Here is a 16,542-nt window from a genome sequence, read left to right on the forward strand (position 1 = left end):
TTGCATCTTTATCTCTCTGCTTCATTGTTTGCCACTGAGTGCTTGAAATTCCAGTTTCCAAGTAAAAACTTCCTGTTTCTTGCATTTACATTCAGTTTGGTAAGACATAAATTTAGTTACCTATCAGGGAGGCCTTTTTTTTTTTTTTCCTCTCTCAGGCAAGGCAAAATAGGAAGAAGAAATTAATTATGATTTGGTGATAAGAGGCAGAATTTTGCATTTTCCCAGATTCTCTGCGGCAGGAAGCATGAGGTTGTATTCTTGTGATAAGGTGATGGATGGGAGCTAAATTCAGCCTTTCCATCCTGAGTAATTTTAGAAAGAGCCCTGAAGTCCAGATCTCGCTTAGAAACGGAGATGGGCATATTCAGTCTTCATTAGCCATAGTTTCCTTGCTAGAGCATTGCTGCTTGTGAGTTTTTACTGTTCTGTGCAGTATTCAAAGCTAACAGTGCACATGCTCTTGTAGTCATCTCAATCCTGAATTTCCCTCCAGAGAGTTTCTTTTTCTCAATTGACTGTGGAGGGACTCGGAGAGGACTAATCACCTCGTTCAGACACTTAGCTTGGCAGCCTGACTTAAATGCTCAGAGCGAGGAGGGATGCAAGTGTGCTAAGACTCGGCATTCCTTTAGGAAGGAAATGTTTGCTCTTTGTGGAGAGGCAGAATAAAGCGTCCTGTACTGCTGAAGATGAGAGGAGTGGGCTCAGGTGTTGTATGTGAGGGTGAGGCTGTGTCTTCTGCAGCTTCTGAGCATCTCATGACATCTGTTGTGTTTGCAGACCTGCATGGGTAACTGAAGTGTTCAAAAATCCTGGCATTCATAGGAAAAAAAATACATATATACACTTATTTTATTTTTTTTAATATTATTTGAGGGGGTTAGTGTCTGTATTCCCATGCCTAGCTGGCAAGAAGCCAGGATTCCAGCTTTTCCTAACTTCAAGAGGTTGCTTGCTTTATTAGGACATACGTGGTTTTGGTTGAAGGTTCTCATATGACTCTGGGAGCTGAGGGCTTAAATATAAAACATGATGAATGGGGCTTCTGAAACTGTGTAGCAGTGCTTTTCTCGGCCTCCAGCTAAACATCATTGAGGTCTTGATGGGAGGCTCTGTGAGGGAAGCCTTGAAGCAAAACCTGTTGCTGAGTTGAGGTGGTGGGAATGGACATATTTAGCTTCGCTGTGCTGTTTGGGCACAGGGTCCTTTGGCAGTTGGCACTGCATCTGTCAGAACTTCTGTCTGCTTTTAAATATAAAATCAGAGTTTAACCTACTTCTACTCCAAACTGACGAGATGTACATTGGTCCATTTAAGAGTACTAATACCCATTCAAAAGGGCTCGTTTTTCCACTTCATTTCTGTAGTCGTATTTGTAGCAATCCTGACCAGCACAGGAGGCAGAGAGAGGTAAGGGGTTAGTAATTTTTATGCAGAGTATTGAATTTCTAATTCCATTTTGAAGTCCATTTTGGATGCTGTCCTGAAAAATATTTTTGGGCTGTGTCCCCACTGTACCTTAGAAATTTGGTGAAATTCGGGGGTTGTTTCCTTGGGAGGCTGCGGGCACAAAGCCTGAGGATAGTGCTGGAGGTTTGCAGGCATGCAGGGAGGGCGGGTTACTGGCAGCAGCAGCGTGGGCTTTCATTCAGCACCTTGTCAGCCTGCCTTATCTGGGATCTTGGGGGATGGCTCTCCAGGCTAAACCCAGGGAAGGGAGCTGAGTGAGGTGTTTCCAGGATTGTCCTGGCAGGGGCTTTCTTGTAATCCATTCTGCTTGCTCTGCAGGAGTCATAACCAGCACAGATATTTGCAGTGCCTTGGAAAGTTGGGCTTTCCAGCGTGTTTGTTGACTGCTCTGAGACTTTGACCTCCTTCTTTACAGCTCGTGTAATCTTTGAATGTGCACCTGCCGTCTCGAGCCTCTCCTTTCAATGCTTTTTGGTGAGGTTCGTGTGCAGCTTTGAATATTCATGGAATCTCCTGGGCTGGTGAGGGGTGAGCATAAAGGATAGCCTCCCCATGATCTTACAGGCAATTGCTCTCTCCAGGTCAACATTCCCTTGTTCAGGTCACTGCTGAGATCATATTCATTGCAAATATGGTGCTTATGTCAAAGTACTTTCCATAGAAACTGTTAAGTATAGGTGAGAATGCTTTTCAGCTGAACTTTGAATTTCAACCCGTGATTATAGATGAAAATCTGTCTCCTCATCTGCCTCAGCCACGAATTGCAGGTGCAGCTGGTCAGGCATTTAAAATGACAGAATTCAGAGTTGCTTTGCACAGAATCCAGCATCACGGTTAGCAGTGGTTCAGAGGCTGGCATTGTTGGCGACTGCCCAGATGATTCAAAAGGTATTTGTGAAAGCCTTTTCCAGTCTCAAGAAAATCACCTGTTTTGGCATCAGTGAGTACTGCTCCAGGATTGCAGTGGTGAAGAGTGCAGATCTGTGACTAGAGACTTGCTTTTCTGCCTGACAAGCCTTGGTGACCCAGTCCTCAGGCCGAGACACTTGCCTGCAGCTCCTAAGGCATCAGCCATGCAGCAAAAGTTGTGTATGGAGGAAGAGAGCAGCTAACACGCAGCTGGAAAAATATGTTTGCTCAACGTGTAATGACTTTTATTAGAAGAGACTCATTCAGAGTGGAAGCGGGAAACGGTATTTACTGGGATTTATTTGACTGCTCCAGGATAATTTGAATACAGGTTTTCAAGTATTTTCTTTCCTTTTTACACACGTCTAAGCACATCTCTAATATATATATATATATATATATATATATATAAAACAAAGCTGTCCTGACCTTCATCAAAGCAGTCTGCTAATGTTTTGCCCGCCTTTATCAAATTGCAGTATGAAAGAAACCACTCTTGATTCATATTTTTAAGGGATGTTATTCTGACCTCAAAAACTGATACTTCCTTAGCCAGGGCCAGAAAGCCCTTTCTGTGGTTGCAGTCCCCATTTTTTCAGCAATTAAGACTCAGGTGGCACCAGAATAACAACTGGCTTTAATAGCCACCGCTGTAGCCACCTCCGTTATGGGGAGGAAGCGTGCAGAGCTTCTGCAGAGCCTCGGAGCTCTGCGATGTGACCTCAAGTGACCAGGCACAAAAACCAGCGCAGCTCTTGAACGGAAAGGTCTGCATCATCCAAACTGTGCTGACTCCTGTCCAAGAACACACTGTTTACCTGTTCCTTCCAAACTGGTCCGTTTGCTGCAAGGCTGAGATGTGGGTGTTGGGGGATTTTTTTGCTTGTCTCAGTGCAGCTTGGCTGGTTTTCACAGAGCTGCTCTTCACTAGCTCGTAGATGTACGTTGAGGGTTGTGTTTTCTGTTTTGGTGATTGAAGCTGAACATTCCCGCTGCTGACCTAAATTTACCACCTCTGTCATGTCTGAAAGTATTTGTATATTCATCTGCAAATGTGCAGGGTGACCACTCCAATCAAAAGCAACAAATCTTACCAGTTAACTCCAAAATGCATCTTGCTGAAGGCAGTGTCTGAAAACACGTTGCCATGAGCACGAAGCAGCCAAGCTTCTGTCTGGCCCTTGACATGTGTACCCAGACCTTAATGAAGGGTGGGGTTTTCCTTATTCCAATAAATAGATTTTGTTTGGAAAGGTGATTTTGTTTGGAAAGAGGCAGAAAGAGAGAAACGTATTTTCACAGTCCTAAATAAAAGGCTATTTATGCCTAATACATTGGCAGAATTATTCCAGAGTAATTCATCCACGAGAAAATATGATCCTTGTGTCACTGCCAAGGTCAGAGAGACCTATGGTGATCTGCAGACTAAGTTCAGGTCACCCAAGTTAAATCTGCCCAGGGGCTGACTTAGCTCAGGCACCACATTTTTTCCGTGATTAATAAAAGCAAACATCTTCTATAGATGAAGGCAGGGCTAAAACTGTGGTCAGCTCTCTCCCTGCAGCCAAGGTCTCCTGCTTTTCCGTTCCCCTTTCCAGGTTGTTCCTTTCGTTTCCTTTCCATTCTTCTCTTTTCCTGGCATTTACAGGATGCTTAGAAAAGTCTGTCTTTTCCTTTATGAGGCAACCGATGCCTATAAAACCTTCCCTGATATCTGCATGGACAGGAAGGACACGGGGACGTTGCTGGTGTTTGACCCGGCGCGGCGCTGGCTTCTGGGTGTGTGTGGCGTGTGCTCATCAGCTGAGGGGCACATCCTGAAAGCTGAGGTGAAAAAGATGGGGTGCACAGCAGAAATATGTTCCTTGTCAGCCTCAGCTGAGAGGGTACTGCCTGAGCAGGATGTTTGGCGGGTCTGAAGGTGAAGCTGGTGATGTTTTAGGCACTGCAAGGCTGCCTCGGGAGGAGACAGATGGAGTGGTGAGCTGGGCAGGTGGGAGTCCTCTTCCATCACTGGTGGGTGGAAGGGGTGCCACAAGATCCTCAGCCCTGTCAACAAGGCTGCGGTTGTTTCGTCAGAAAAGCGAGATTCCTCTTCCTTGTGGTCTGTACCTGCCGTGGGCAAGCTGATGCCTGTGGTTTCAGCCTGCTAGAACCTGAGGTTTCCTTTAGCTCCCTTGGTTACCCATTCATGTCATTGAAAGTACATCAGATTACTGAGAGCTTTCACAGCTTTTGCTTTCTACACATCTCTACTGCTGTTGCTCTTACTGGTAATGACAAATGCTGCTGAGTCGAAAAAGAAACCGGAAATAATTTTGGCTTACTTTTTGAAGGATGTATACATTTTGCTTGGTTTTTTCTTAAGATATGGACGGCTTTTTGCTATGACCCAGCTTTGCTTGGAGATTTCTGTAGGTTTTTGGTTGACCACTCTTATGGAGTCAAAGAGATGAGCTGGAAATGGCTGAGTTAGCTCCTTCCTATCCTTCATCCCTCTTGCGGCTGGAACTGATGCCATGAGATGTAGTGACATAAGTGATAATCAAAATCTGGGGTGCACCAGAAGCTTGGCCCTTTCCTCCTATCAGTTTGCCTATTCAAGGTAATTCTAGGCAGGTAATATCTAGGAATTTGTAATGTTGGTATGAAGCGGCTCTCTCTAAACCCAATTAATACACTACAACAATGGAAGATGAAAGAGGTAAAAATAAGGTGAATATGCACCTGTGGGTGATATTCAGGGGAAGTTTTTAAGTGTCCAGCATTGATCTGACTTCTCTTTCACCTTCGTTGTGTGTTTTGGACTCTAACATCTGTTTGTTCCTGGATGATTTGCATTTGGATTTGTTGTTTGTTTTAATTTGGAAAAACCCCACACCTTAAACTGTAACTGCACTGTAAATCAAACATCAAAACACCAGAAGCTGTGACAGAAAGTCGTAAGGAAGCCAAAAACACAGCAGTGTCATGAATACATTAAGGTGGAGCCTAAGGGGACGTGCTAACTTAGAAGGACTGAAGTTCCTGTCGCTGCCTGCGTGCATGTCCCTAGGCAGGGACCATCAGGGGACCTCAGGACCTGAGCCTGGTGGCCAGTGGCCAGCCACAAGGAGCAGGGTCAAGACCACCTCCCCATCACTTTTGCTTTTTGTGCTGGGAGAGGAGCAGTAGTGGAAGAAAATTACATGTGAGCTTGGCTCTGCCAAATTTACTCCTTTTGGCTCCTCATGCCCTTCCCGAGGAGCAGCCTCCCACTGTTGTCACGGATGCTCCAGAGGACCCGCCTTTTGCTGGAGGAACAAGAGCAGTGGAGTTAGGATGCTGGATAGCAAGGAGGAGTGGGGAAAAAACATTAATTCTGTGTACACCGTTCCCTTGAAGGGCCTGGCAGAGGGGTGCATATTTTAAAATTCAGGTGCTTTTCCTGAGTTCATTACCTGCATGGTAACGTGAGGTTTTGTCTTTGGAGGGGCAAAGCAGGCTGCTTCTCAGCATCCCAGACAGTGCTAGGACAGGATGAGGGGAGAAAATTCACGGTGCAGTCCGTTCAGTTCACGGTTGCAAACGTTTCTTATAGTTCCTTAGGAAACAGGAGTATAATTGTTTTGGATCCAGTTCTTCTTGCCTTGTTCCTATGAAGCCCAGGCAGTGGAAGATTCACAAGTCCCTGTTGTTCTGACTCTTCTCTGCCCAGTAGTTTAGGCCAGCAGGCAAAGACAGCTTGTGGAAGTGGTTCTTCTGGGTGGACACAGCCAGCCCTTCTCTCTGCCCTCTTTTCCATAGCTGTGAGACACAGGGTCCTGCAGTGGGAATTACCAGGTTGCCTCACGAAGGTTTTTAACGTAACAAATCAAAATTTTCTTCCTCTTGCTTTAAGTACAAGGAAATAATTATCGTATGATGTGATAGTTGGCTTTTAACAATGGCAGTGGAGATGCTGTTGCTGTCGAAAGAGGAAAAGTAGATGAGATGGGGGCATTTTAGAGCTGCTTTTTGCAGCTGCAAAGTGCCAATATATGTCACTGTATGTAGGAAGATGGAATATGTGGTGCAGCCATGGCATGCAAAGTGAGGTTCAGTGTTGGTTTTCTTTCATTTCTTTCATCAGTGTTTCATTTATTTCATTTGTGTCTTGGTTTTTATGGTCAGTTGACGTAACTGATGGACTGGAGGCAGGGAAAGGTTTTTGGCTTTGATTCTACTTTAAAGTGGATGGCAGTAGAAGAAAATACTTGCAGTGTGTATCTCCAAGAACTTTTTTACTTGACACAAACCACACGGCACCTTCCAATGGGAGATATCCCATGTGGATTTGGTTGGTCACGAATCCTGACTTGCCTGAGCTGCAGCTGGACTAACCCTCTCCTGTTCACTATGGCTGGGTGACTCTGGTGGCACAGGGGATCCAGCTCTGCAAAAGAGGACTTGGGACAAGCAGTATCTGAACGATATAGTTCCTGCCGTGCAAACTGCAGCTTGGGCCAGCACTGATTGGTCTTGAATTGGCCCAAAGTAAAATGGTTTTGTTTCGTTCAACAATCCCAAGTGTTTTGGTTTATCTTGCCCAACTTTTCTTTCTTTCTCTCTTTCTCTCTTTCTCTCTTTCTCTCTTTCTTTCTCTCTTGCTCTTTCTTCCTTCCTTCCTTCCTTCCTTCCTTCCTTCCTTCCTTCCTTCCTTCCTTCCTTCCTTCCTTCCTTCCTTCCTTCCTTCCTTCCTTCCTTCCTTCCTTCCTTCCTTCCTTCCTTCCTTCCTTCCTTCCTTCCTTCTAAGCTTTTTTTCAATAGGATAACCTCATTTTGAATATTTGGACAGTGTCAAGGTTCTGGCGCATATTTTCTGTTGTAAAACTGTAAATCTACGGCTTCTTCTTCTCTGTAGGCAGGACCCAAGGCAATTTAGCTAACTTTAGGGAAGGAAGCCTGCTTAAATGCTCCACATAATAAACTGTTTCTACAGATAACGCGTCCCTTAGTTTATACGTAATATTCCTCTGATCTTTGCTTTGAGCCTCTTATAGCTGCTTGTGCTCCATCCAAGAGTCAAGTGTCTTAGGAGCTGGATAAACACAAAGATAGAGCCAGTTGTTAAGGAGCTATAGAGATTTACAGAAGTTGACCTCATGGCCATTTGGGGCATAAGTTGGGATGTTTCCCCCATGGCGGAGCAGTCCTGTGCTCCTGCTGCCTCTTGTGCTCCGGCTTCATGAGGAAGTAAGTCTGATGGAATTCAGTGTAGGATTTACCTGTCCCTCAGCCAAGTCAACCAAAGTGTGGTTGACTTTTCATGGAGGATGCAACTGGTGGGACACGCTCTCCTGATGAGGTTGGAGAGAATACGTTTCATAAAAAAGACCTGTATTTGAACAAAAGAGAGGGTGACTGAAAAACTGCTTTTCCCGAGAAGTTGCAGAGTCATCATGGTGGCTTTTAGGTTAGGGGAAAATAAAAGCAAAACAACTGTTTTGAGCTTTTTACCATTCTTGGTTGAAGCAGGATGTTTTTCTGTTTAACCAGATACTTTTCTGTAGGGTATTTGCTTCCAAACTGCTCAAAGTAAACTTCTGTTGCTGGCAGCAGAAAGCTGTTTGCTTCCCATACAATGAATTGCTTTCTTTTTAGTATTTCATTCAGCGATGCACAGCTCCAGAGGTATGTCACAACTCACCCATAATAACGTAATTTTCTGAACCTCATTAAGAAGTGCTATACCTGGTGCAAGGGAAGAGGTTTCCTTCATTTCAGCTATAAAAAGCTGCCAAAGAAATGAAAATGAGTAAAATCTGTGGGTTTCCCAATGCTGTTTTTACTCTTTGCATAGACAACTAATTTGCTCATTGCTTGCCTGAAGGGAATTCAAGTAAAAGAAAAATGGTTGAGTTCCTCAAAAAAGGTGCTCCTGTCTCTGAAGAACAAAGTGCAATGATTCAAGGAATAAACTTTAGAAGTTTGTGAAATGCCAGAGCGTAATTTATACTTTTCCAGGTTTCGCTATCTGTGAATATTTTTGTAGGATATTTTTGCAACTGTGTCCTTTAGTATCTTGTAAATATGGATACTCTCTGTGACTGACAACTTCCCACTGTTCATGTCATGGTCTGAATCCTTGCATGAAACGTGTACTGCATCTCCTTAAGAGATGCGTGCACACCCGGACACGTGGCATTTGTTTCCTTGCTAATGCTCATTTTCAACCTTGTTGTTCCTCATTAACATTTTATTAAGTGTATTTGAGAAGGCTTTATCCTTAAGGAATATGGGGGAAAAAAAAAAAAAAAAAAAAAAAAAAAAAAAAAAAAAAAAAAAAAGACTGTCATCCACACCACTTTTCAAATTCGCAAGCAGATCTGCATCATCATTGTAAATTATTTTTGGGGTGTTCTCTAGGCCACTCAGTGTGCTGAGATGATTGTCATTGACCTCAGGAGCTCCAGGAGTGTGTGCTTCCTCACATCTGATTAACTGTGGGTCCAAAACAATAGAAAGTGGATTTCCCAGTAAAGAAATTCCATCATTTGTTTATGTTTTCTGAAGTACATTTTTGCTGGTAGTCCCAGCTCATGTGCCTGGCTTGGGCATTGGCAGGTTGGGAGCTGTCAGTGGGTTAATGTTACATATGCAATATATGCATGTGTGTTTAAATTTTAAAATAATGTGTTTTGGGGAAATATTCTAAACTTAATGGCCTATTCTAAACTTAATGTCAGAACTTCTGTTTCTCCTCAGAGAAGAGGATGGGCACAGCTTGGTTTAGCAGCTGGGCACATACCCACAGACTGTGTCAGTGCCTTCCAGCTCTCTCCAGGCACACCTGAGCACTCAGCCCCTGTGCTGCTCAGCTTTCCCTCCTTTGCCACCTTGCTCCAAGGAGGAATGATGCTTCCTGAGCAGTGAACTTGTCCTTTAGTACTTGTGGACGTGAACTGTAGCTGTAGTTACTCACATCAGAGTCATTTGGGTGTGACTTTTGCTCACCACATTCCTGTGCCAAGTTATGTCTGGTTGTGTCAGAAACAAATTGAAAAATATATACATATAAAGAAATTTCCACATTCTTTGATTGTCCAAGACCATCTAAAGCTGGTGGTCTGAAATGATGATCCTCGTTCTATTTCCTGTGAACAGTCTTCGCTCTCTTGCTTTGGCAGAAAAGCTTGTTGCATCCGTGAACCTGCTTTTTTTTGAGAATTCATAATTTTGTACCTTACAGGAAAATTTCACACATAGGCCTGGCTTTGCTCCACGAAAAGTTGTTATGGTGGGGTGTGGGTATCCAGCAAACTGGAGTTTTGTTAGATAAAGCTGTGGAAACTACGGTAGTTACTCTAAATTGGTATACGGCACAGAAGAAAGGTTAAGGAAAGTAATTTTGCCACTTACAATCTCTCTAGTACATTGTGTTGCTTGGAGCTAATGGATCTTCCTTTCCAGTTACCTGGAAAGGTTATGAAAGAAATCTTGGCTCTTGAAATAGTTAAAAGAGAAAGGAACCATCAGAGCTGTGGATGGACAGTGAACAGTTAAATATTTGGCTTGGGCAGTTTAGGATTTCTCATGCTAGCAGAAGCAGGAATTTGAGGAACTTGTATCTAAATGTTTGCAAAAAAATTATGGCAGAATTAAGAAAAAAGACACTACTGAAAAGACCATGAACTTTGGGCCATCGTGTTAGATGTTTCAGTTCATATCACTGAACACATTATAAATCTAACACAGAAGTCGACAGCTTTTGTCCAAACACAGTGTATATTTAAATTATATTAGCTCATGAAGTACAAAAGTAAATGCAAACTGTGATGTTCTTCTAGGAGGCAGAAACTGTTTTTAACAGGAGACTTTTGGACACATACAGATAAGTTGAACATAAGGAGCTTTTAGTCAGTCCACTTAAAAGTTGCTCCAGGCCTTTCCTGGGGCTTCTGGGTGCACATCTTTCACATTTCCTCCTGTGAACTCCTTAAAGCAGTGTATTTAGATGCCTACCTCGAACTGGACTCTGTAAGCTGGAAGTGTTCATCATATTGTTTAGGGTACCTGAGAAAAGCCTCTACCCTTCTCTTACCCCCTCCCAGAAAATTGAACAGTAAAATCCCAAAAACTCTCTCAGATCTCCTGTCAGAGGAATGGGAAGCAGGATTTTTAGAATGGTCTGGTTTTCTTTGAAATAGAAAACACTTGTACTCCAAATGCAGACCTGATAGGATAGGGCTGTGTGGAGTGAGAAATAACCTATTACATCTGGTGAAGGTACTTTCTGTAAAGCTGTGTTTGGAACTTTGACACTGAGATTTCCAGTCAAAATCATTTGAGGACGTTCATCTAAAGAGCTCCTTGCAGAGGCATGGACTTTGTAGTGAAGCAAAAGGCTGGAGTTTTTAGGACATCTGAATTTCCCAACCTTTCAGAAACTTCCATGTCATGGGATTGGGAATATTTAGGTCATATCTGGACAGCTTTGATGGTTGGGGTTTGAGAGTGAATTTGGGAGCCGGAGCGGCTGAACGTTGCCCAGCTGTGCCACGCTGCCAGACTTTCCAGCGTCGCAGGGTGATGACATTTAATTTGGGTTTGGTGTGGCAGTGAGGGAGATTTTGAATCACCAGTAAACTCCTGCCACGACCATGGCTGCTGGAGGCGAGTGCCTGTGCCAAGTGGCTCTCCAGAAGCACCTATTTTGTCAACAAAGATTTATGACATGTCGCCCGGGACAAAGAGAGCGTTACGCACTCGAGGGGCTGCTGCAAAGTCGCTTGCCCTTTGCTGCTTCTGCCTCTGGTTTTTGGGGGAGTGGGAGGCGAAGGGAAGTCGTAAGGGGCGATGACGGCGGGGAGGGGAACGCGGTGAGAGGAGCCCCTGCTGGCATGGCCAGTCTGAGCCATTCAGCAGGGCTGAATACGATAAATGCTGCTTTATCCTTTCTTGAAAGGAACAAGATAGCACAGCCTAAATGCCTGGGTGTGCTTAAATAGGCAACTCTGGGATGCTGGAATTGAGGGCGTTTGAAATCAGAGCTCCCCAACAGCCAGGGAGCTGCCACAGGTCACCTGCCTCGCTCCACGGGGACCGGCCCAGGTCTGGCAAGAAATCGTCCACGGACGAATTGTAGTACAAATTCCTTTCTTTGTTGGTTGGCCTCTTTCACTAGACCATGGCCTATAAAAAATTGTGTAAAAACAATTCTTAAATATTATTTGAAAGGGCAAACGGCCACGCTGAAAGGTTTGACAGTTTGACATATAGTGCCTGGTTCTGCTCGCCAGGGAACGGGAGTGCCGAGTCCAGGCTCTCCTTCTGCTCCTTACAGGCTCCACATTTGTTTTTTGTTGGTTTTTTTTTTTTTTTTTCCTTTTTTTTTTTTTTTTTTTTAAATAGCATCTAGTTGCTGTGCAGAGTTGCTGCGCTCCCAGCAATTTGACAGGCAACGAGTCTGCTTCAGTGATCTTAAATCCTTTTAGACTAATTTGCGAGCGAGCAGAAAAACAGCTAGCACCTTCGGATCCAGCACTCAAAACCAGGGAATCAGGTATTGCCAATTAAAGTGCCATTTCCAACCATCATATCAAGACAGATTACTCGCAGTCCCTCTGATAATGTCACGCCGTGCCTAAAGAGAAAGTGAGACGGAGTTTCTCCGTGGACAAAGGATCCGCATGGGCCAGACCGATCGGAGGGAGCGTGATGGGGATCGTGCGCACGCCCGTGCATATGCGCGGCGTGAAGGCGAACGGGGCGCCCGCTTTGACCCCAAACAGCCACGGGCCATTCTGAAGAGCCTGTGGCCCCTCAGTCACTGGCCTGCTAGTTAATTGCCACACGGACTTCGTGACACATGGGCAGATAATATGACATTTTCGGTTTCTGTCACTAGCAAACGCCACGGCGTTGCTTGCACTAGTTGCTAAGAAGCTGTCAGAAACCATTAGCAGCTGGCTAAAGCTGCCCTATGGCATTTCCTCATGGCATCAGCAAAACAAGCATAAATCACCCAGCGGAGCCTCCCGCTATACTAATGAGGCTGTAAGCTTGTTTATGGACTAGCATCATTTCTATGATTATTTCCACCTTTTCAGTTCGCCTTCATTTGGCGGCAGGAGAAGTCAACTTCGGGAATGGAGTTGCCACCGACATTTTACAAACGCAGTTCGTAGCTGCTACCGTGTGGCTGGTCAGCGGTGCTTCAAGTTTGTTTAGAGATCTTTTAAAAGGAGGAAAAGAGGGGAGGGAAGGAGAAAAGGAGGGGGGGATCTCTGGAGACCTCACAGAGGTGAGCGTATCAAGTTGCAAAGTAGATGGAAATACTAAAATCCACAATTGACCATTTAGACTTCTCTCTGTGGTTTCAGTCTTTACGGGATCAATTTTCCATTTAAAAAAAAGTGGAAGAGGTTAAACAATTTACAGGAGTCTACTGAAGCATTTGCTCCAAGGATAGCCGGGCGCTTTCTTATCCTCTCCCTGCTTTTCACTTTCTCTAACTTGTGTCGGTCGAGGCCAGGGTTTATTGTTTTAGGCTTTTCTGAACATACACCAGTATTTACACTGGATTGAAAGCATTTGCTTCCAATGAAAATCTTGTCTTAGATTACAGCCCAGCAGTGTAATTTCCCTCCCAGATGGGAGTAAAGTAGCAGTATTTGCCTAAAAACAGTAGGAAGAACAAACTGTGCATTAAGCCAAGGCTGTTTTTGGCTTGAGCTAATGATGTAACAGAAACCTTTTATTTGGGATAGGTCACTGCCCGGGATTGAAGGAGGTGATCTGGCTCGCGCTTGAAAGGTTTCTCCATTGTATCTACATAAGTCTTCACTTAAAAAATCCTGTTCCTAATGCTTCTGCTTTCATACAGCAGAAATAAACAGGAAAGGTTCTGGGGAGTGTTATAGGTGGAATGCAGAAAGCTTTTCCTCCCCTAATGGAGGATATAATTCAGGTGCCCTGGAGGCATGCTTTCAGGAATTCTCTTGCCCGAGGTAATGGGAAGCTAAGGCTGCTTGAAGGCCTTGATTATCTATTGATGCACAAAGCTGGAAAAAAAGTCATCTCCCTTGGATTATAGTAGATATTTCCATAAATTATCAATGAGTCCTCCTCCCGTCAGGCATAAGGCAATGCCTGCTAAATTAATCTGAAGGGGGTTTGAAATGAGTATATTTTTTAAAAAAATGGGTTGGGGGGAGAGGGTGGGTGGACGATGGCAGGGAGTTGGTGAAAGGCAGTGTCATTAGGTTAGAAGCTTTTCATTTTTAATCAATGAATGCGTAATACTTTTCTTTTCCTTGTTTGCCTCTCGCAGACAGAAAGTAGATTAGCCCGTGGAATTTTAAATGCTGTTGAGTTGTTTCCTTTGCTCATGTTTCTTTTATGAATTATTATTTTATATGGTGAATTGCTTCTCTGTATAAAAGCCCTTTTTTGGATACTGGGCTTTCAAAGAATTCATTGGATATCTAATTTCTTCATAAAAATCTTATGTTTGTCTGTAACTACCCAAGGTTACAGTTTCATTAAAGACACAGGCCAAGTCATAAGGACAATTACAAATTTGCCATGGTCAGTAGCATACTAAAAATATAAGACTAATAATAGCTTCTTTTTTTCTTTTTTTTTTCTTTTTTTCTTTTTTTTTTTTTTTTGTGCTGAAAGCTGTTTAACAAATCACAATTATGACAGTCTGCAACCCTTTTTTAAAATACATTTTATTTTTGTCCCTAACGGAGATAGTTTGTATTCCGCTGATTTGAGATTACTTTCTTCATCGCTCTTGCCCGGGGGTGTTAAAAAAAAAAAAAAACCAAAAAACCACTTGCCTAATAACATCACAACTCCGTGTTGCTACAAATGCAGTGTCTTTGGAAGCTGGGATATGTTCTTCAGTCCACATGCATTCCATGCAAAGCCTTATTTGCTCTGTGGGCTTGTTTATAAACGGTTTGCCACAAAAATTGCACGCAAACTGCTTTGCACTGCAACTTTTGTTTCCCCTTGGCTGCTAACCCATCAGCCCAGCCTCGTGCTGGCTGCTGCGCTGTGGCATCCTCCCACAGACGTGTTGTTAATGTGATGAGAACTGTCTGAGACCTTCTCTGCGTTGAGGAAATTCATTCTGGATCAGTGGTCGTTGCACAGAATCTGCAGACACCTATTACAAACACGGCACTCTGGCACAAAGCAGGGTGTTAATTCCTAATGGTGTACCTCGAATTGGTGCTGCTTATCCACCCTCTGAATTTCTTTTGGCCGGGGCTGGGAAGAGGGGAGCCAGTTAGCTACCCACCTCCCATCAAAGAATCAGGGGAAAACGAACATCTGTGAAAGACTTAACCTAAGCAATGCCTCGATTATCTGTTGGGGTTTTTTTTTTTCTGAATTTGCCCAGAGAATGTGATGTTGCAGGAGAGCTGCATTCACCCCATTTTTCACACCCCAGGGCGGGACGAGGCACCCAGCTTCACACCTGTCATGATCCCCATCCCGAAGCACCATTGATACTTTTCCTAATTGTCAGCTCAGCCAAAGCAGCTGATTGGGATGAACATTTGGGAAGTGACCTAGTGTGAAGAAGAGCTGGCATTTCCACCTTTGCAAGCTGGATTCTTGCAAATTTATTTTTTTTTATAAATAATTTGTAAGCACTTTTCCTTCTGGGTTACAATGGCAGAGATGGCCACACTGTCCTTCAAGATAAACCAGAATGGGGCCAACGCATTTCTGAGCCCCTCCCTCTCCCCGTGTCTCTCCCCCCCTTCCCCCATCCCCTCAACCCCTGGTGAATTACGGTGTTAAAGAATTTATACCTCATTTAAATATTCATGCAGTTTATACCCAAAGCCAGGCTTCGGCTGAAGTATATAAAGGTAGCATAAGTCAAAATTTGATTCACTATATTTACAGGTGACGGCTTGGACAACAGTGTAGCTTCCCCCAGCACAGGTGATGATGATGATCCAGATAAGGACAAAAAGCGACATAAAAAGCGTGGCATCTTTCCCAAAGTAGCCACAAATATCATGAGGGCATGGCTGTTCCAGCATCTAACAGTAAGTGAACTCTAGATCACATATGCAAAATAAAACATGGATAATGTCATAGTTGTAGTAGTCATAGAAAGCAAAAAAATACGTATGATGTTGCTGTCAGGCAGCAGAGGGACTTTTCCAAGCAGAGTTGTTGTTGCCTCATTTGCTAGATGCCAGGGGAAGAGCATAGAGCGTATGTTTTTATGGTATGGGATGGGGTGGTTTTTTGTGTGTGTGTGTTGTTTTTAGATTTGTTTGTTTGTTTGAGACGCAGTTGTTAACAGGACATCACTGCCAAATGTGATTTTTACTTAAAAGCTTGTATGAATATAACCTTGCAGACCTGTCCTGCTTTGCAGTGGGAATCGCTGCTTTGGAGCACAGAGCAGCATTTGGCCCCTGGTTCTGTGCTCCAGAGAACTGCAGAAAACAATTGGGGAGATTAAAAAAACAAAGCCAAAAGCAAACAAAGACCTTATTCAGATGTTTGTCAGAGATCATCAGAAGCTTCATGATGAAAGGTCTGAATGTATCTGGTTTAATAGCAAAGTGTAATTTTTTTCTTTGAGACGTTCTCATTCCCAGAGTGTAAGTTACCCCTGTATTTAATGTTAGGAAGTGGTGGGGGTATGTGCAGTTATTTCTGTTACCACAGCTACCTGTATTTTTTTTTTTTTTTTAATTATTCCTGGGATTAGGAATCAAAGCTCTGGACAGGCGTGTGGGGTTAAGCTGGAGGCTGGAGCTGCTTTCAAGGCTTTATGATATGTACCACACCTTCTAACGTCAGCATTTAGAAAAGTGTTTCTAATGCCAGTCTCCTTCTTCATTGAACTGTGGTGATCTGTCACTGTGTTTTTATCCACTGTGGGGATCTGGGCTTTAAGCCCCCGGACTTTTTTTGCCTCAGCCTTCCTGTGCCAGGAGGATGAGGGTCAGGCAAGGGTGTCTGCAGGTGGTGGTGAGCAAGGGCTCTTGCCTCTGACCCCAGTAGCTGGCTCTTTCCTCTGCCTGTAGCTAGGGTCAGGATGAAACTAGAAGCCGGCCCGCTTGCCCAGCCCTGGTGGGAGCTCTGCCAAGGGCGCGCTCGTGAAGCGGAGGAAGCGCTCACGCGCATCACCCCTGCATCCCCCGCTGAGCCAAG

The 16,542-nt window shown here is 44.0% G+C and overlaps 1 protein-coding gene across 3 annotated transcripts in view; it reads left to right on the top strand.

Moving 5' to 3' along the window:
* MEIS1 (Meis homeobox 1) overlaps positions 1–16,542 on the top strand; it is a 109,291-nt gene that overhangs the window by 41,421 nt on the left and 51,328 nt on the right. For all 3 annotated transcript variants that reach the window (XM_040059002.2, XM_040059005.2, XM_058419823.1), the window contains one exon: positions 15,274–15,419. In XM_040059002.2, the coding sequence (XP_039914936.1) occupies positions 15,274–15,419 (146 nt within the window). The remainder of the gene's footprint in view (positions 1–15,273; positions 15,420–16,542) is intronic.

This window comes from Hirundo rustica, chromosome 3, assembly GCF_015227805.2.
Source record: "Hirundo rustica isolate bHirRus1 chromosome 3, bHirRus1.pri.v3, whole genome shotgun sequence".
Lineage (NCBI taxonomy): Eukaryota > Metazoa > Chordata > Aves > Passeriformes > Hirundinidae > Hirundo > Hirundo rustica.